At 34.2% G+C, this 20202-nt stretch overlaps 1 protein-coding gene across 5 annotated transcripts in view; it reads right to left on the bottom strand.

Annotated features, from left to right (window-relative positions):
* Positions 1-20202, bottom strand: part of ATM (ATM serine/threonine kinase) — a 122508-nt gene that overhangs the window by 19771 nt on the left and 82535 nt on the right. For 4 of the 5 annotated variants that reach the window (XM_011368151.2, XM_011368154.2, XM_011368152.2 and 1 more), the window contains 11 exons: positions 19271-19505; positions 18568-18735; positions 17356-17469; positions 16473-16693; positions 15701-15908; positions 14627-14740; positions 14122-14280; positions 13529-13667; positions 7204-7286; positions 5933-6073; positions 5051-5167 (listed from right to left, as the gene is read on the bottom strand). In XM_011368151.2, coding sequence (XP_011366453.1) covers positions 5051-5167; positions 5933-6073; positions 7204-7286; positions 13529-13667; positions 14122-14280; positions 14627-14740; positions 15701-15908; positions 16473-16693; positions 17356-17469; positions 18568-18735; positions 19271-19505 — 1699 coding nt within the window. The remainder of the gene's footprint in view (positions 1-5050; positions 5168-5932; positions 6074-7203; positions 7287-13528; positions 13668-14121; positions 14281-14626; positions 14741-15700; positions 15909-16472; positions 16694-17355; positions 17470-18567; positions 18736-19270; positions 19506-20202) is intronic. The other variant, XM_011368153.2, reaches the window with a different exon arrangement.

The following is a 20202-nucleotide window of genomic DNA, read 5'->3' as shown; positions in this document are numbered from 1 at the left end:
TATCCTCATAAAGCTTCATTCTAGTGAGGTAATGTAAACACTAATAACACTTAATGATGCCAGATAATAAGTATAATAGAATGAAAAATGTGTTTTAAAAAAAAGAGAAAGTGATGGAGGTAAGAGAAGGCCTCTCTAAGGGGGTGACAATGGAGCACAAATCTGAACGAAGGGAGTAATTCATGCAAAGATTTGAGGAAAGGGCATTCTAAGAAATGGAAAGTAAAAAAGCCCTGAGGTGAAACAAAATTGATGTATCTGAGCTATAACAAGAAGACCCACTGAGTCAAGTAAAGGTGACTCATCCATTACAAGGAGAAAGTGAGAGATAAAGGGAGAGTGGTAGGTCAGGTTGGAGAGAAAACAGCAAAGGGCAAATCACTTTCATTAAGGGATAATATGAAGTCATCTGGGGTTTTGAACAGAAAAGTGACACTCTCTTAGACATTTTTAAAAGAACCGTTTTAACTGTTGAGTAGAACTAGCTTTGGGGAGCCAAGAGCAGGAGTAAGGGTTCATTGGATACCCTAAAAGAGAAATGATTGTCATTTGGAGTAGAGTGATAATGGCAGAGGTGGTAAAAAGTGACTTGACTAAAAGCAGACCAATAAGGACTTGCTGATGGAATCGATGTGAGAATTGAGAGAGAAGTTTAAAATGAAACCCAATATTTGGTAATATTTAGGAATTACTGTTAATTGTTTTAGGAGTGACAACAGTATTATGGTTATTTTTTTAAGAGATGTTATTTATAGAACTACACATTGAAATGTTTGCAGGTGAGGTTGACAGGGATAAGGGTGACAGAAGCTTTCTCTTTTTATATCTTTTACTATTGTTAGATTTTTGCAGGTGAAATAATATGACATCTTGCTTCAAAGTAATATTGGAGGGAAGGAAATGGGTGGGAATAGAAATGAAACAAACTTGTCCTTGAGTTGATAATTGTTGAAGCTGAGTGATGGGTACAAGGGGGTCTATTATTTAATTCAATCTACTTTTGTATTATGTCTGAAATTTTCCATAGTAATAAATGTAAAAAGAAAATAAGTCCTCCAGGTTTTGGTCTGAGCAGCTAGATGAAGGTGGTGCCATTTGCTGAGATGGGGAAGAGCAGATTATTTTTGGTGTAAGGGTTTTTGGAGGTAAAGGTGATAAATCAAAAGCTTTACTTTAAACCTGTGGAGCTTGAGATATCTCTTAGAGCTCTACATAACTGACTAACTTTATCAGGAACTAGCACTTCCAAAAGGTTGTATCTAAGCTACAAGTTATCTTTTACAGACTAACTAAAGGAAAAATGAGTTTTATTATAAGCAGAGATGTCCAAGGAACAAAAGGACCAGGACTACTGACCCACAATCTACAATGTAAATTTTTCTAATGATTTGCAGGACCTCTTCAGGCTAGGCCTGTTCCTGTGATACTACATACCCTAAGGGCACTGTCTCTAACAATGCACTTAACACTTTTCATTATAATTGTGTTTGTGAGTCTACTTCCCCTTTTAGATTGTGAGCTCCTAAAGACTAAGGCTATGTTTTAGTACTTTTATAACCCCATTATCTAGTATATTACCCAACACAATACTTGCTGTTCAGTTTACTTAGTAAGAATGGAGTTTTGGTAGAGAAAAACTAGGCAAGGCACACTGATTCTGGTTGTTAGTGCTATGATTATCTGCACATACAGTAAGAACTTGGTCTTCCTTCATCTTCATCTGATTCTGACAAGAGATACCTGGTGCACTTCAATACACAAGTCTCTCCTTTTGACACCTGAGATCTGGGTACCAAGAGCTAGATCCAGATAGTCAGTGAACCCTCTTGTTGACACAATGATCACAGAAGGCCTGAATGCCAGAATTGGGAACGACTCCACAGAAGGTCTGAATTAGGTAGACTGCTTCCTACATATAGTACAGTACCTTAACTAAAAAACCCAAGAACTAGCTCAATATATTGATGACATATTTTTACATTCTTGGAACAACCTCAAAATAACAGATCTACTGGCCTAGTCCTGAAATCCTAAGCAATAAAGTCAAACCTAAACTCTCATGCTAAGAGGTTATACTTTAATATTCAGATAGCTGTATAACATTAAATAATGCAATTATTTAATTGGTAAAATAGTTCTGTGCAAAACTTAGATATTAAAAAAGTCATAAGGTAGATGTAGAAGTTTAGTAATTTCTGCCTTCAAACTATTCTAGGTCAAGGACTTCTCTCTTTCATGCTTTAGAGCAATGAACTCTAGAGGCTCAACTGTGTATCTGCGTGGAAACCTTAGCTGCTTTCTGAGAGAATCAGGAGGTACTCCTAACAGCCCACATTTTTTGTGACCCGTTGGAACTCAATTCTTCAGTCATTGTCTTTGTATCTAAAAGCCTAGTATTTAGAGTATAAAAATTTCCTTTCATTTCATATTATAGAATATCTTCCTTTAGTAATCATTAAAGTATCTGCAAGATAGGAGACAGCTATTAGCTCATCAACTCTGTACAACAAGGAAACTAGATCAATAGACAGCAAAGTAACTACACTGGCAGGTCTCAAAGTGTGCACAGCTACATCAGCATCACTTGGTACCTTGTTAGAAATGCATGTTCTCAAGCCCCATCCTAGAATTAGAAATTCTGAAAATGGGGCTCAGCAATTTGTGTTTTAATAAATCCTCCAAATGATTATGATGCCTGCCAAGTTTGAGTAACACTGATCTAAGTTTAACTTCCGTTTAGCATTCATTGAGGACTAACTAGTTTTTTTTTTAACTGCTAATGGGAAGGATCAATTATATTAGTTAATATCCTATAAAAGTTCATGTAACAAATTTCTCACAAACTTGAAGGCTAAAAGTGTGCTTTTCTTAATAATACACTTTCCCACCCCTACCCTAAATGATTTTTATATTTGTTTCAAAATTACTAACAAATGATTTTTATATTTCTATCAAAATTAAGTTCTTTTCAATTACGATAGCCTAACTCAATCAGAATTTTGCAGGGAAGATCTAATCCCTGGCCCTGCTCCCTTATTTGGGATTTTTAGTTTAATAATAACTTTTATGTGCATTGTGAAGAACTTAAAATATATAAAAAAGTAGGTATTATGCATAATCCCATCATACTCAGAGAAGACAGCATTTTTAGGCTTATTCAAGAACTTTTTAAAAGTCATAGTTATATACTGATTTCTTATAAACGTTTACATAAACATCTGTTTTAAGGGTACTTATTCTGTCTTATCTATTCTTAAGCCACAAATCATGCCATTTTCATCACTAAAACTTTGCCATTTGATTAAGTATGACTGGATAAAGCCTATTCTCACCTACTACTTTGATCAAAGACATTTTAGTCTTCCTCACCAATATATTTTTCAAGATAAACTTTTAAATCATTTTTCCAAGTTATAAAAATTTTGATTGGAATTTCATTGTCTATGCATTAATTTGAAATGAGCTGACATTTTTCAATGTCTTCCCATTTAAGATATGGTACCTTTCTCTTACTTTAGTTTTCCTTTACTCTTTCTTGTATATTTTTAAAATATTTTTTCATGTAGTCTATACTTTTTATTACTGTGAAAGGGACTTTTTTCAATTATATTTTTAAACTAGTCTTAGTTGATGGTTAAAATAACTCTAGGTCAAGTGGAGTTAATTGCTAGAGAAAATAAATACTTGTTGGTATGTACCGTTTTGTAGGTTTAAGAAACAGATATGGGACACTATCCTAAGAGTCTTTTAAAGACTACTTCTCTCTTACACAGTGAATTATTCATATACTTTCTTAATTTGTTTATACCATCACAGAAACATGAACAATGAAAAACAAATAAGCCATTACAGCAGTGATAGAAGAATAAAGGGCAAACATGAGATTCAGGCATGAGAAACCAAAAAGGATGGTACCTATGAAAAACAGACCCTTCAAAATGAGGGTTTACTGTTATTTTTTAAAATGTAAACATGCTAAATGACCTTTCAACATAAGGCCCAAAGATGACTAACAAATAGAATAATGTGACTTAAGAACTGTGTTCTCAGAAAACAGCTGGAGGAAATGTAAATCGGTATATTCCGCCATTACTACCAAATTCATTATAGGTGCCCTTATCCTCTGACGCATCAATGCAACTTTTGGAAATCTATCCCACAAATTGATCTGCTGCACATGTGAAATATTATATGTTCAAGGTTATTCATTGTAGCATAGTACTGTATGCAATAGCAAAAGACTACTAATGACCCAAATGCCCAAATTATACTATAAGAACTTTTGTGATAACCACATACATCCGCAAAATGCAGCTCTTAAATAAGATCTCTATATTGTTGAGTTAAAAAAGATTTGCATATTGTCTTTTCTCTAAGAAAGGGGGAAATAGGGAAATATATTCATATATTCATTTGCATAATACTGGAAACAAATGCAAATGGTACTTATACAGATAAAGGGTGGGGGATGAGGTTGACAGGGATAAGGGTGACAGAAGCTTTCTCTTTTTATATCTTTTACTATTGTTAGATTTTTCAACCATCCAAACTTATTACCTAGTCAATATATAACAAATTAAAATTTTTTAAAGCCTATTTTATGTGCTATATCTGTACTGAATATTTTCTTCGTAACACCACTTTTATTCTTAAGGGTACTTTTATATGAGAGTAACCGAAATGGACAAAGATAAGGAAAAAATATCTTAGTTGATTACAAGAAACATCTAATTACAATCAACATTAATGAGTACTTTTAAAAACGAAAATAAAAACAATATGGCTAAATCAGAGGTTGGCAATCTATGGCCTTTGGACCAAATCCAGCCCTAGACTGTTTTTTGTACAGCTTGAGAGCTAAGAGTGTTTTTTGGGGATAAAATGGTTATAAAGTAAAAATAAAGACTATGTGACAGAGACCTTATGTGGCCCACAAAGTCTCAAATGATTCCTATCTGGTCCTTCACAGAAAACATTCGCTGACCCCTGGTCTGACTAATGGCATCTTTTACATGTTCTTGGTGAAGCAGCAGAAGTATAAACTAGTTACCTTATATGTGGAGATAGTCAGTTTCCTCTTCCTGGTCTCAGTGTTTCTCTGCAGTAATGTATTACACATCTGGAAAACCTGCTGCATGACAGCATCTTGCCTCAGGTCATCACGGCCCTTCAGAATAATCAAAACAGGAAAATTAAGCTCAGGTCACTCTATTATAAAATCACACACAGCCATCTGAGGACTGAGAAAGGGCATTCAGAAATCAATCTGCACATCTGTGCTCCTCTTAAGTTTCCTAAATAATTAAGACCTAGACTATTCTTTAATTTAGAATAAGCTATAACACTGGGTAGTAACACAGAGCAATTTAGAAAAGAAGTTTCCCCTAGCTGCTTTTATAATTAGACTAACTGGAACTCCTCTGAGGACACATGGCAAAATATCTGGGTGGGGCAGCACTGTTGTCTCCCCACTACCCTCCAGCAAGGTCCAAAGAGCTTTTGAGCACAGTAAGGTAAGAATGTTGTTCCTTTCTGGTACATTTAATAGCACTTAGCATTGTGCTAGATTCAGGATATTGAAGCAAAGGCCTTCAACTTGACTACTGAAGACAATAAGCAACCACCACCAAAATACCCTTTCTATAACAAGCCATCTGATTGATTGTTAATCTCACCATGTCTGTACATATTAAAAGTATTCTTTTACTTCAGTCAATGGTTATAATGAGGGTCTTTCAGAGACACAAAAAAATAGAGACAAGCACTCTCCTTCTAGAAAATAATGTATTTCTATTCTATAAGTTTTTCTTACTTGTAAGTATTCAGAATAAAAATAAAGACTCAAATGAAGGAAGAAAATACCAACTATAGTTTTTCTTTGACTTTTTTTCATTAACCCTCTAAAAACAACACCATAGAAGGGAAGTCTCACCTTGACAAGCTGTCTCCTTTCCTTGCCATCGGAGCCCAAACAATCTATTATTTTTGGTAAATTTATGCCTCCTGCTAAACGAAATTCTGCTTTAAATGACTGTATAGTCACCAGATTTCCATATTCTCCTGTGGGGTCAACCTAATAAAAAGAATATGGTAATAGATAAGATACACTACTTGCATTTAAAGAAAAATGGATTATCATCAACAATTTTAATATTAAACAGAGGAATGAATGCCAATGTGCTGTTGGTTAAAAATTAGAGCTATAATTTTAATTTTGTTTAAATGAAAGAGAATATTTGACATTGGAAAAGTTTAAGAAAGTGACATAGATAACACAATTTACCTCCCTAAATATCTCTTAATAAAAGGAGGGTATACAAAGTTAGAATAGTATCACTGAAAACTATTGGAAAACCAGGGTTCAGGTTTTAACACTGACTTGTTTGTGTTAAATCATCTGAGAAATAGTGAACTCCTCACAAAAACAGAATAAATTTTATAAATGTGTGGAGAGAAGTTTTCTAGGTTATAACTGCTAAATATGGCATTTTCAGAAAGTATTCAGCTGAATAACATTGCCAGTATAGCTGGAAAGTTATCAGTTAATCCACATAATACAGCTATATTTCAAATCAAATAACTACAGATACTAAGCACTAAACTGCAAACTCAAGAGATTTACAATACAGTTAAAATGATCATTTTTAAACTATAACCTTTATTATTACATTTATCCCTGTCTACATGGTACTTCTATCAATAACAGATCATTGTTAAATAGCTAAAAGTATCAGGTATATTAGTCAATTTAATATTGACTAATTGTAATACATACTACATTACTTAATTCTATAATACATCATAGTTAAAATATTCTTATGCATACGGAATTTTTAAAACCAATATAAAACAATTAGGATGCTTCTTGCCAAGCTGAAAATTAATCTTGGCATAAACGCATGGAATCTTTCCTTCTTCTGCCAATGAAGATAACAGTCTAACGAACTTTCTATATAAGTAAGATGGGAGGTATAATAGTGAAGGCAAAAGAAAAGAAAGCAGGAGAGGCTTTTAAGTATTCTAAGACTTGGGCAAAGGGAATCTAATAAAGAAAAAAAAACTATACGTTGAAACAAATGAAACTGCCAATATTTAACCAATTATGACTGGCCAAAAAAGGCTATTTCAAATGATTTAATTTAGTAAAGAGGAATTTAGTTTAATAAAAAAAAAAAAAAATCGAAACAGTTAATGGTAAATTACCTTAATTTCCATAGTAGGAACAACAACATCTTCTAAATTCTTAAGTTTAGTAATTGGCTGGTCTGCTGGAATATTTATGCCTTCTGCATTTAAAATAAAGAGGTTTTAGTGACAACTGCAAATTGAGGAACAGCACTGAAAGTAACGCACAATTTAGCATATGACACAGATCCCCAACCTGTGGCTGATCTGTGGGTTCAGGCCCTGATTTAGAAAGGAAGACCCAAGGGCTCAGGACACAATGTTGCTCAGGGTCTGAGCACAGCAATGGCTAACAGAGCTCCCAGATGCATATGCAGATTACTGGCACTGGTAATTAGACCACATTCACCTGCAGGGCCAGGGTGCACATCTTAAGGTAATTACACAATAGTTGGCATGGTACATGAATAATGTACTCCTGCCATATAACTATTAAATGTGACTAAAGAACATGACAATATTTTTGCTTGCTTAAGGGGACACAAGGATAAATCTTATTCTTATTTTAAACTAATAAGAATTTAAATGTGAAGACTAATTCTGGATAGAAAAAGGAGCATCATTATTAAAGTATGGGAGGAAAGATTCTAATAAGTATATGCATGTAACCAAGTATTGCAGCAGCTTTAAATATTTGAAGAGACACAGCAAGAAGAGAGACAGATTACATGGAAGGCATCCTAACACTCATGGAGAAGTGAAAGGGCTTTCCATTTTTTAAAATATTTATTTAAATTAGTTTCAAGTATACGGTACATTGGTTAGACATCTATATAGTTCATAAAACAATCCTCCCAATTGCTTCCTCCCTCCCCTGACTCTCCTTCTGCCGTGTTCCCCATCCCCGTGACCAACTATCAACTACAATTTGTCCTTCTTTAACCCTTCGCTCCATTCTCCCAGCCCCAAAAACCCCTTCCCCTCTGTCCATCACCAAGTTGTCCACTGTATTTGTGAATGTTTTTGATAAGTTTGTTCTTTTTGTTCCTTAGATTCTGCATAAAAGTGAAATTATATGCTATTTATCTTTCTCTGATTTATTTCACTAAGCATAATAACCTCTAGGTCCATCCATGTCATTGCAAATGGTAGGATTTCATTTTTTTAATGGCTGAGTAATATTCCATTGTATATATGACCCATAATTTCTTTATCCAGTCGTCTGTTGATAGGCATTTAGGTTGCTGCTATATCTTGGCTATTGTAAATTGTGCTGCCATGAATATTGCAGTGCATAGATCTTTATGAATTATTGTTTTGGTTTTCTTTGGATCAATACCCAGAAGTGCAATTGCTAGGTCAAAGGCATATCCATTTTTAATTTTCTGAGAAACCTTCAGACTTTTCCACAGTGGCTGTACCAATCTGCAATCCCACAAACAATGTATGAGGGTTCCCTTTTCTCGCCAACACTTGTTATTTTTTGATTTACTGATGATAGCCATTCTGACAGGTGTGAGGTGGTATCTCATTGTGGTTTTAATTTGTATATCTCTGTTGTTTAGCAACCTTGAGCATCTCTTCATATGTCTATTAGCCATCTGTATTTCCTCTTTTGAGAAGTATCTGTTCAGGTCTTCTGCCCATTTTTAACTAGTTTGTCTTTTTGTTGTTGAGTTGTAGAAGTTCTTTATATATTTTGGATATTAACCCCTTATCAGATGTATTTTTAGCAAATATCTTCTCCCAGTCGAGTGTCTTTTTGTTGATGGTTTCCTTTGCTGTACAAAAACTTTTAAGATTGATGTAGTCATATTTGTTTTTCTTTTGTTTCCCTTATGCAGGGAGATATATCTAAAAAGAAGTTCCTGTTAGTAATATCAGAGAGTTTACTGCCTATGTTTTCTTGTAGAATTTTTATGGTTTCGAGTCTTACATTTAAGTCTTTAATCCATTTTGAGTCTATTCTTGTATACGGTGTAAGAAGATGGTCCAGTTTTTTTTTTTTTGCATGTATTTGTCCAATTTTCCCATTTATTGAAGAGACTGTCTTTACCCCATTGTATATTCTTACCTCCTTTGTCATATATTAAGTGAGCGTAAAGGCGTGGATTTATTTCAGGGCTCTCTATTCTGTTCCATTGATCAATATATGTTTTTATAACAGTACTATGCTGTTTTGATTACTGTAGATTTGTAGTATAGTTTGATATCAGGTAGTGTGATACCTCCAACTTTGTCCTTCTTTCTCAAGATTGCCCTGGCTATCTGGAGTTTTTTATGGCTCCATGAAATTTTTGGATTATTTGTTCTAGCTCTCTGAAAAATGCCATTGGTATTTTGATAGGGATTGCACTGAATCTATAGATTGCTTTGGGTAGTATGGCATTTTAATGATGTTGATTCTTCCTACCCATGAACAGGGTATATGCTTCCATTTATTTGTATCTTCTTCAATTTCTTTTTTCAATGACTTATAATTTTCTGAAAACAGGTCTTCTACTTTTTTGGTTAATTTGATTCCCAGGTGTTTTATAGTTTTCAATGCAACTGTAAATGGGATTTTTAATTTCTCTTTCTGAAAGTTCATCATTGGTGTATAAAAATGCCACTGACTTCTGAATATTTATTTTGTAACCTGCTACTTCTATAGAATTCATTGATCAGTTCTAACAGTTTTTTGGTGGAATCTTTAGGATTCTCTCTATACAGTATCACGTCATCAGCAAATAACAAGAGTTTTTCTTCTTCCTTTCCAAAATCGGATGCCTTTTATTTCTCTTTCTTGTCTTATTGCTGTGGCTAAGACTTGCAATACAATGTTGGAGAGGAGTGGTGAAAGTGGGCATCCTTGTCTTGTTCCTGATCTTAAGGAAAATACTTCTCCCCACTGAGTATGATGTTGGCTGTAGGTTTGTCATATATGGCCTTTATTATATTGAGGTATGTTCCCTCTATTCCCACTTTGCTGAGAGTTTTTGTCATAAATGGATGCTGGATTTTGATGAACGCTTTTTCTGCATCTATTGACATGATCATATGGTTATCTTTTGATTTGTTAATGTGGTGTATCACATTAATTGATTTGTGGATATTGAACCAACCTTGCATCGCAGGAATAAATCCAACTTGATCATGGTGCATGATGTTTTTAATGTATTGCTGAATCTGGTTTGCTGATATTTTGTTGAGGATTTTTACATCAATGTTCAAAGGAGATATCGGCCTATAGTTTTCTTTTTTTGTAATGTCTTTGCCTGGTTTTGGAATCAAGGTAATGGTGGCCTCATAATAGGAGTTAGGGAGTCTTAATTCTTGTTTTGGAATAGGTTGAGATTGTTGATAATTCTTCTTTGAATGTTTGGTAAAATCTGCCTATAAAGCCTTCTGGTCCAGGACTTTTGTTTTTTGGGAGTTTTTTGTTATTGATTTTTTCATTGGTGGTAATCGGCTGGTTTAGATTTTTGTTTCACCTTGACTAAGCCTTAGGAGATTGTATGTTTCTAGGAATGTGTACATTTCTTCCAGATTGTCCAATCTGTTGGCGTATAATTGCTCGTAGTATTTTCTTATGATCCACTGTATTTCTGTGGAGTCTGTGATTATTTCTCCTCATTCATTTCTGATTTTATTTATTTGAGTCCTCTTTTTTCCTTGATGAGTCTGGCTAAGGGTCTGTCAATTTTGTTTATTCTTTCAAAGAACTAGTACTTGGTTTCATTAATCTTTTGTATTGTTTTTCTAGACTCTTATTTCATCTGTTTCTGCTCTGATCTTTATTATTTCCTTCTTTCTATTCACTTTGGGCTTTGTTTGCTCTTCTTTTTTTAGTTCTTTTAATTGTAAGGTTAGATCGTTTATTTGGGCTTTGTCTTGTTTCTTGAGGTAGGCTTGTATTGCTATGAATTTCCCTCTTAGGACTGCTTTCACTGTGTCCCATAAATTTTGAGTCATTGTGTTTGCATTTTCATTTGCCTCTAGGTATCTTTTGATTTCTTCCTTGATCTCATTAATAACCAATTCATGTCCACTGATGTCAATAGGGTGTTAAATTCTCCTACTATGAGTGTATGACTGTTGAACTCTCCTTTTATGTCAATAATCGCTTTATGTATGTAGGTGCTTCTATGTTGGGTGTGTATATGTTTACTAGGGTTATGTCTTCTTAATTTATCGATCACTTTATCATTATGTAATGCCCTTCTATGTCTCTTATTATAGCCTTTGTTTTAAAGTCTATTTTATCTGATATAAGTATTGCTACCCTGGCTTTTTTTTCATTTCCGTTTGTGTGAAATATCTTTTTCCATCCCATTACTTTCAGTATGTGAGTGTTGTTTGATCTGAAGTGGGTCTCTTGTAGACAGTATATGCGAAGGTCTTGTTTTCTCATACCCTACGTCTGTTGATTGAAGCATTTAATCCATTTACATTTAAAGTGATTACTGATAGGTACATTGTTACTGCCATTTTATTATTCATATTTGTTATTTCTATTTTCTTCTTTACCCCTTCTCTTTTTACAGAAGTCCCTTTAACATTTCTTATAATGCTGGCTTGTTGGTGATGAATTCCTTAAGCTTTTTCCTGTCTGGGAAGCTCTTTATCTCATCTTCCATTTTAATTGAAAGCCTTGCTGGGTAGAGTATCCATGGCTGTAGATTGTTTTTCATAACTTTGAATATTTCTTGACACTCCCATCTGGCCTGCAAAGTTTCCACTGAAGTCAGCAGACATTTTTATGGGGGTACCCTTGTAAGTAACTAGCTTCCTTTCTCTTGTTGCTTTTAAGATTCTTTGTCTTTGACCTTTGGTGTTTTAATTATGATGTGTCTTGGTGTAGGTCTGTTTCAATTCCTCTTGTTTGGGACTCTTTGTGCTTCCTGAACTTGTATGTCTAATTCCTTTGTCAGTTTAGGGAAGTTTTCTGTCATTATTTCTTCAAATAGAATCTCAATCCCTTGCTCTCTCTCTTCCTCTTCAGGTACTCCTATGATCCAGATATTTTTACGCTTCATGTTGTCCCAGAGGTCTCTTAAACTATCCTCATTTTTTTAAATTCTTTTTTCTTTTTGCTGTTCTAATTGGGTGTATTCTGTCTTCCAGTTCGTTGATTCGATCTTCTGCTTCATCCAATCTACTGTTGAATCCTTCTAGTGTATTTTTCATTTCAGTTATTGTATTCCTCATTTCTGTCTGGTTATTTTTTATGGTTTCTTTGTCCTTTTTAATTCTTACTATCTCTCCGTTGAGGTTCTCATTGTGCTCATCCATTTTCCCCGTAAGTTCATTGAGCATCCTTATAACCGTTATTCTGAACTCTGTCTCTGGTAGGTTGCTTGCCTCCATTTCATTTAGCTTATTTTCTGGAGTTTTCTCCTGTTGTTTCATTTGTGGCATGTTTCTTTGTTTTCTCATTTTATTAGCCTCTCTGTGTTCGTTTCTATGTGTCAGAAATATTTGTTTCGTCTCTCAGCCTTGGCCAGATGGCCTAATGTGGAAAGTGTTCTGTGTGGCCCAGTGGCATACTCTCCTTGATCCCTTATGCCAGGAGCTCTGGACGTGATCTTTGTGTGGGTTGTGTGTGATCTTCGTCGCCAAGCCTTTATTGCTGTTAGTAGATCAGTGGGTGAGATTAATGTTCAGGCTAATTGTGGGAACTGGCTGCACCCACAGGATAAGAGTTATTGTGTGGGGGCTGACTCTACTGAGTGGGATTTGCCCTACCAGGCTTGTGTACTTGTTGCAACCATCCTTTGTGTGTATCACTGATGGAACTAGTCAGGAGTTGCTCCACTGTGATCTGGTGCCGGCCTCCAGATGCATTGGTTTTGTGGCCCCTTGGAAGAGGATCCCCCGTAGACGAAGGTCAGCCACTGCTTTTTATTGCTCAAGGTTACCCGGTAAGGTCTACAAAGCGATCCTCTGATGGTTGTTGCCTATGCTGGATCCCTGAAATGTGGCTCACAGCGCTGGTCACCCACTGATAATCAAGGCCTTTTAAGTCTTAGGGCACGGTGAGTAACCAACATCATTTTTAAAAAACTTTAACCCTGAAACTCTCAGTTATTTAGTTATTTTGAAGGACTTACCTCTATGCAATTCTTTGCAAAAAGTACTTACAACAGAAAATTACCCCGAGAAATCAAATTAATTCATTCAGAGCAGTCATCTATTATCAGTTCCACCAAAAGATATTAAGTGAAAAAGTGGGAAGTGTTGAAGCTATTAGATAAAAATTAAGTTTTGGATCATACGTGAATTGTAATTATCAGGACTTTCATGCCTGTAATCACAGTATTGTTTGTGATTTTAAACATATTTACATATTAGGCTCTATAATTAATATATCCCTACAGAGAATAACAGCAAAAAAGGAACACTCATTCTTTCAAACACATACTTCTCTGAGCCTTCCACTGAGTGGCATCCAAATTTGCTAACATAATGTAAGCATCACAAAGTGCCTCAATACTTCTGACCATCTGAGGTCTTCTACTTCTGATAGTACGTATTATTTTGTTTGCAGCCTCAATTCGATCCTTTTGACAAAAACAAAAACAAAAAGCAATACATAAGAAAATACCCGACACTTCAGCTTTTCAGTTATAATAATGAAAGGAAAAAAGAATTTATGCACACATGTAGACAATGAAAGAACTATAATCACTCAGATCAAAGCAAAACATTCACCTTATGAACATAATACATTAACAGTATAATAATCTCAAGAGTAAATGACCTGGGTGCCTTTCAAAATCTATTTTTTCTTTGCTCATTACTGTGAAGAAAAAAAGTGAAATATTACTGGTACCTGCAATGCTTTGAGAAATATTCAAGAATTCTGAACCAATTTTAGGCGGCATCATAATAACAAAGGATTTACAAACTGAATATAGTCACGACGCACATTCGTAGAATCCCTGAGATTTAAACTTATTTTGGAAAAATATGAGTATCACAATTCAAAAAGTTGTGTATGTTCAATCCAAATACCTCGTCAAGCTGAGAATTTTGTTTAGGTGCATTTTTAGTTAGTCTACTCCTTCTTGCTGCCTCTGGTATGGTCAAAAATTCATCTTTGTTTGCATTTGCTAAGGCTAGTATAATAAACAAAGTATGATGGGGGTGATCCGTTGAAATCTTGGAGATGAGCTGTCAGAAAATGAAGAACTATTAGATTTATGCAAACAAAAAAGCAGAAAATCCACAGCCGCCCTTTTCATTTTGTTTAACATTAAGATATGTGTTACTGTACTAGATACGGCAATGGGTAGAGTATGTGTACAAGACAGAGGTACATGAGGAATAAGAGACTATACCATGAGAGCAGACAAAAGGAAATCTTTATTTCTACCCTTATGTAGCATAATAAATAAGACTGAATAAAATTTCTTTTTGTATTTCCATTTCCAAGAATGGAACAGTAGTACATACTTTATATAGTACATAATAATATAAAATAAAAGCAATTGTTATTTTGATTTTTAGGTTTACTTACATTATTGAGAATTTCATGAAATCCTAGCCCTCCCATCATCTTGGTCCCCATTCTAGCAGCCAGTTGGTACATAAGAGGCAAAAATTTATACGATGGAATCTTTGTTGCATCTCTCTACAATTAAAAAAATACAAAATTAAGAAACAATGCATTTCAAACAATCTCACATCTAAGTAAATAAATTATTCTAAAATAATGCTCTTTAACAAGGACAACCATTTGTGGTTGTTACTAAAACTTCACCAACTACTTTTTTTTTTCCATATCATTCATCTCATCTGAAAGTCTTCCTGATGGGTATTCTAGATTGATTCATTGTTAAGTCACAGAATTTGATCAAATTAAACTGTATTCACCACTGGAATAGCTGGCACTATTTATATTTCAGTGAATCCAAGGCGGACAAATATGGGTCAGAGGACTATGGTGACTTTGATTCCTGAGAAGTCTGTGTGTAATAAAATGGAATAACTTTTGTCCCCTATCTGCCAAAAGTAACAGGATTTAATGTGCCCTAGTAACAGAAATTTGTTGTCTCTATTATGACTCTTATCATTCTTCTCATTTAGAAGAACCATTTTACTTTAAAGTTTCAAATTGATGGCCTTTATATCTAGTTAACCTAACTTTAATATTAGGTGTCATTAATAAAATCTAAGATTTTTAAATAAAAACTTACAAAATACTGCTGCCTTGATGTGTTCTTAAAAAATATTTTTTTCCAATTACAAAAATGAAAAGCCTAGAAAAGCATAAAGCAGGGGGAAAGAAACCCACATATAATCACATCACATCATTTTTAATTGCTTTGCAAATCCCCCAATCTAGCATTCTAGATACTTTCCCGGGGTAACTGCAGAGAAACAGAAAAAGACTGACTCAAATTTTCTCATCTCCACATAAACCTGCATTGTTGGAGCTAATTAAGGACCTGGGTGTACTTGAACCTAAGTGTACTATAAGCACTGTATAAGTGCTAGGGATACAAAGTATACACAGTCCATGCTGTTGACAGGTTTATGTATAAGATTTTAAATCATAGGGTAGAGTATTGGGTTGAAAAAGATGACTTGCCTTCATCATGCCATTGACTTCAGAAACCCCAGAATTTTCAAGCCAGAGGGAACAAAGACGAAATATCCACATATCATGCTCTTCTCCACTTAATAGGCAATTGATGTAATTTTCAACTGCTTTACATAAGAAACGTTTACGATCCTCTTTCAGTGCACGGAGTGCACATTCATCCAGCTCCAGCTCTCGCTGAACCTTCATTATGTATCTTGCATTGGATAATTAAAGTAAAATACAAAAGCAATCAAATTTTATGGAACTACAAAATCATACATGATATACAACACAAACAAAAAATCAGGTGTTTATCCCAGGAGAAAAAGCAAAATTCTAAGAATTATAAAGGAAACAAACTTTTTTCTTAAAGTTAGTTTGTGCAATTCAAAAGCTATCCTAGGCAACCAAAGACAAAATGAACTCTACCCAAGATACTAAGTTAACTTTATTCTCTATTTAAACTAAAATATACAAACCAAAGGTAGGTTTGACTAAAAGGTTTAATTACATCAAATAGATAACTTTTGTATTTAATTTTAACAAGACATCTTTTCAACTATGATATCAAGAAACCAAAAAAGCAAAACAGAAAGTGAACATCCATATACTCTACAATGAGTTTAGAACCATGAATTAATGCTCTGGTTCTGTATACATATAGTCACTGTATGTATATCTGTTTATTTTGTCACTTGTAGACATCTGTTATACATATAGTCACTGTATGTATATCTGTTTATCTTGTCACTTGTAGACACAGGTAACTTGTAGTTACCTGTCATTGGTCTGAATTTTATGTTCCCGCAGAAGACCCACTTCCTCTTTGGCCCTTTTCAGGAGAGCTTGTTTGTTTTCAAATTCTGATGATTTCATGTAGTTTTCAATTCTCTGGTACTGAGTATCTGAGAATCGCGCTAATGAAAGAAATGCCTTCATTTTTCCATTTCTGAGCTCATTATTGTTTTCTCCATCATAATTTCCAGCAACTTCCACTGCCTTCAAGAAAACACAATCCATTTATATTATACTTACAGGTACTAAATGCATCTAAAGAATCATTCAGGTCAAAGAAATACTCACACTAAAGTTTAACTTATTTATATATCAGCTAAAATACATGAAGTAGTCTTGACTTTTCAGAATAACTCTGATAGTAACAGCTAATATTTGTAAAGAACTGTGTAAAAACAAAGGGCTCTCTAAAATTTAAAGACAATTATATTATACTTTTTATATCACACTTATTTAGTGAGGTAATTATTTCTAAAATTAGTTAAAGGAATGAAAGGGAGAAACAGGAAGGCTGAGAGAAGCTGAAGTACTGAAGTCCTACTCCTACTTGTACAGTGGTTGGGCTATAAATGAATAATAAAGGCTGACTTGTATATTCCTTAATCATCTAGTTTTGTAGATACAGAAATTATCAGAAATAACTTGTTGAAAGAGTAGCTGTTGTGGTGTGAGGGTAAAGAGAAGACATATTTGGGCTTACATTCTGTTTCATTCTGCCCTAAAGATTATATAGAGCTAAAATAGTAATAATATATGGAAAAATGAAACCATATTTTTATTTGCTTTTGAAATAAATTTGGCCTTGATAAAAAGATCAAGTGTATTCGTGCTAAACAACTGTATTAAGGGTTGCTAGAAAATCTTACCTTTTCTAGATAGGTCTGCATGATGACTGCAGGATTTTCTAAGCAAGTTTCTGCTAACCAGTTGCCACAAACCCTCAGACATTCTGTATATATAAGTTTTAGCTTGGGATCATTCTGTATATGAAAAGCAAATCTTAAAATGTAATTCATTATGTTGACTCTACAAAAATATCTTCCATGTAGGAGAAAAAAGCAGGTTAAAAATGTTTTTATTTGCTTTCACCATACAACTATTTAAATAATCCAAGTATGTAAGCTTATGAAATAATCATTCTCTACTATTTATTATTATTACTATAATACCCACAATTATTGAGCCTACATATGACAGGCACTTTCTAAAGGCTTTATGTATATTAACTCATTTAATCTCACAAGAACGCTATGAAATGAGTATTATTGTTCTTAATTTGCAGAGCAGAAACTAAAACTGAGGTACAAATAGGTTAGGTAACTCCAGGCAGCCTTACTCCAGGGCTCATATTGTTAAGCAATATTTAAACATCATACTATATTGGCTCCCAATGCTCTAATATAATGATGAATTCTCTAATAACAGAAGATGTCATACGAGTGCCCAATACTAAATGTATAGTAAGTTGATATTCGCTAACTAGGTGAGTGTCAAAAGGACACTATTGTGACCAAATCTTTCAACAGTTCATGATTTCTAGAAATGTCTCCATTTTGTCCATTGTATGCTGGAAATAACGCTGTAGAAGCAACCAAGTTTTCAGTAACTAACAAGTAATGTTGGATAAAATATTAGACATTATATTTTCGAAGTATTTAGACTGACAACCTAATTATTCCAACTTGCTTTTTAAAAAACTTTTGTTCTCTCATACATTTCCTCTTCCTTTTTTTTGTTATTTCAAATTTATAGTAGCTATTTCATCTTTGTTTCCCACATACCCTACTTGAATTCTAGTTAAAAAGAAAGGCTTAACATTGAAATAAAGTTAAAAAGAAAGGCTTAACATTGAAATAAATAAAATAAATCTACCCCAAAATGGACTGAAAGAATTGTTGCAAATATGAAAAATGAAAACTTTCTATACCTTTCTTACAGATACTAATTTTCAGACTTATTTATTATGGATCAGTAATTTCGAGGCTTTAATAAAATTGTAGACTTACTAAAAATATTTTAAAGCACAGTAATTTTTTTGTAACAGTAAAATATTAATTCAGCCAATAAAAAAAAGTAACCTCTGAACAACTGGCATCCAACTTCTTAATCATTTGCTTGAGAATACTCAGGGCAAGACTCTGTTCTTTTTTGGCCCAGAATACTTGTGCTTCTTCTAGCTGCCACTCAGAGACTCCGCAACTAGTTGAATTATACTGTTTAATTTGAAATATTGCCCTTTCAGGGAGCTGAAATGAAAATGACATATGAGAATAAATACTTTTACTATTACTAGTACTACCACTATTAATAATAATGAAAACAGTAATTATCGTTCATTGAGGATTGGACTATTTGTCAGAACTGTCTTAAGTACATCTCTACCTGCCTCCCCCAGCTCCTATGTCTGCTTGTCTGTTTTTCTCATACATATGTATTTATACATACATACATATATATACATATATATATGCACACATTTATATACATGTATGTATGTATACAAGATACAAGATCATTGAATTGTTAGTTAGGTAATGTAAGTTAGGTATCTTCTCATGTTATAAACAGGAAACTGAGGCTTTGAGAAGGTAAGTGCCTTGTCCAAGGCTTAAACTCAGGTCTAATTCCAAAATGGAAAAACTTAAAACAATTATTCTTTACCATATTTTAATAGTGATCTCTGTCTCTCAATGACATTGCTTTGTTACTCATGCCTTCTATTTTCTAGGTAACAAAAGGAAAGGTTGAGAGGTGAGAAAACATAGTTTTAAATCCTATTACCTGAGTATTCTTGAAAGTTCGGGCTAGTATGGAGAGTTCTACAAGGTGCTTGGTGAGAATGTCCTTAAAACATTCTCTTTGGGAGTTCTCCATTTCCTTTTCCATTAAGATTTCCAAAATGACTGTGCGTAGAGCCATGATAGGCTCCTGAAAACTAAAATCGGTGTCTTTGAGAAGCTGGGAGTGTTTCTGCCATTTAATGTATACTTCAGAGGGTTGCTTATCTGTAATTGATCTGAAAGCAAAATCAGTGAATTCACATAAGCAAGAGAAATGAAAAAAAGAATTGCTATCATGCAAGTTCTAAATTTAAGGTATAATACAAAGGAGTTTTTATGGTAATAACACTGAAACTTCTACATAATCCAAAATAAGAACCAAAGTTTAGAAAAATACACTCAGATCTCTGAGGGTTAGCAGAGAGGCCACAGATGATGAATATTTTTATTTTTATTTATTTTTATATTTTTTCTTTCTGACCCATGGGAAAAACAAATTGAAGACACCAACATAATTTACCCCGAAACTCTTCAGCTGCTGTGGTTATTTAAAAAAATCTCTCATTCTACAGATGTATAAATTCACTGGAACCAATTGTAACTGAGTCCCGGATCTTATGTAATTCTACAAATCTACTAACCCGTGAACCCTTGAACCTGAAAATATTTAGTCCTAGAAACCGCCATCTGCTGGTTCTGAGTCTGCACTTGACTGAGGTTCTCTGTCTTGCTAAGTTGGAATTCCCAGCGCCTGCCCCTGTGGTTCAGTAAGTCTGTAAGGCTCATGCCTGCTGTTCCCAGTTGGAGTCCACCAACTGGTGCCTCTGAGCCCTGAGTCCCACTTCCCAGAAGCCGATGTCCAGGACTGAGCAAGGGGAAAACCCAGACTGTCTCAGCTCCCCACTCAATGCCAATCCCCAAGGATGCCAAGTG

This window comes from Pteropus vampyrus, unplaced genomic scaffold, assembly GCF_000151845.1.
Source record: "Pteropus vampyrus isolate Shadow unplaced genomic scaffold, Pvam_2.0 Scaffold139, whole genome shotgun sequence".
Classification (NCBI taxonomy): Eukaryota; Metazoa; Chordata; class Mammalia; order Chiroptera; family Pteropodidae; genus Pteropus; species Pteropus vampyrus.
Note: the sequence above shows the minus strand (reverse complement) of the source record. Positions and strands in the feature narration are given on the sequence as shown.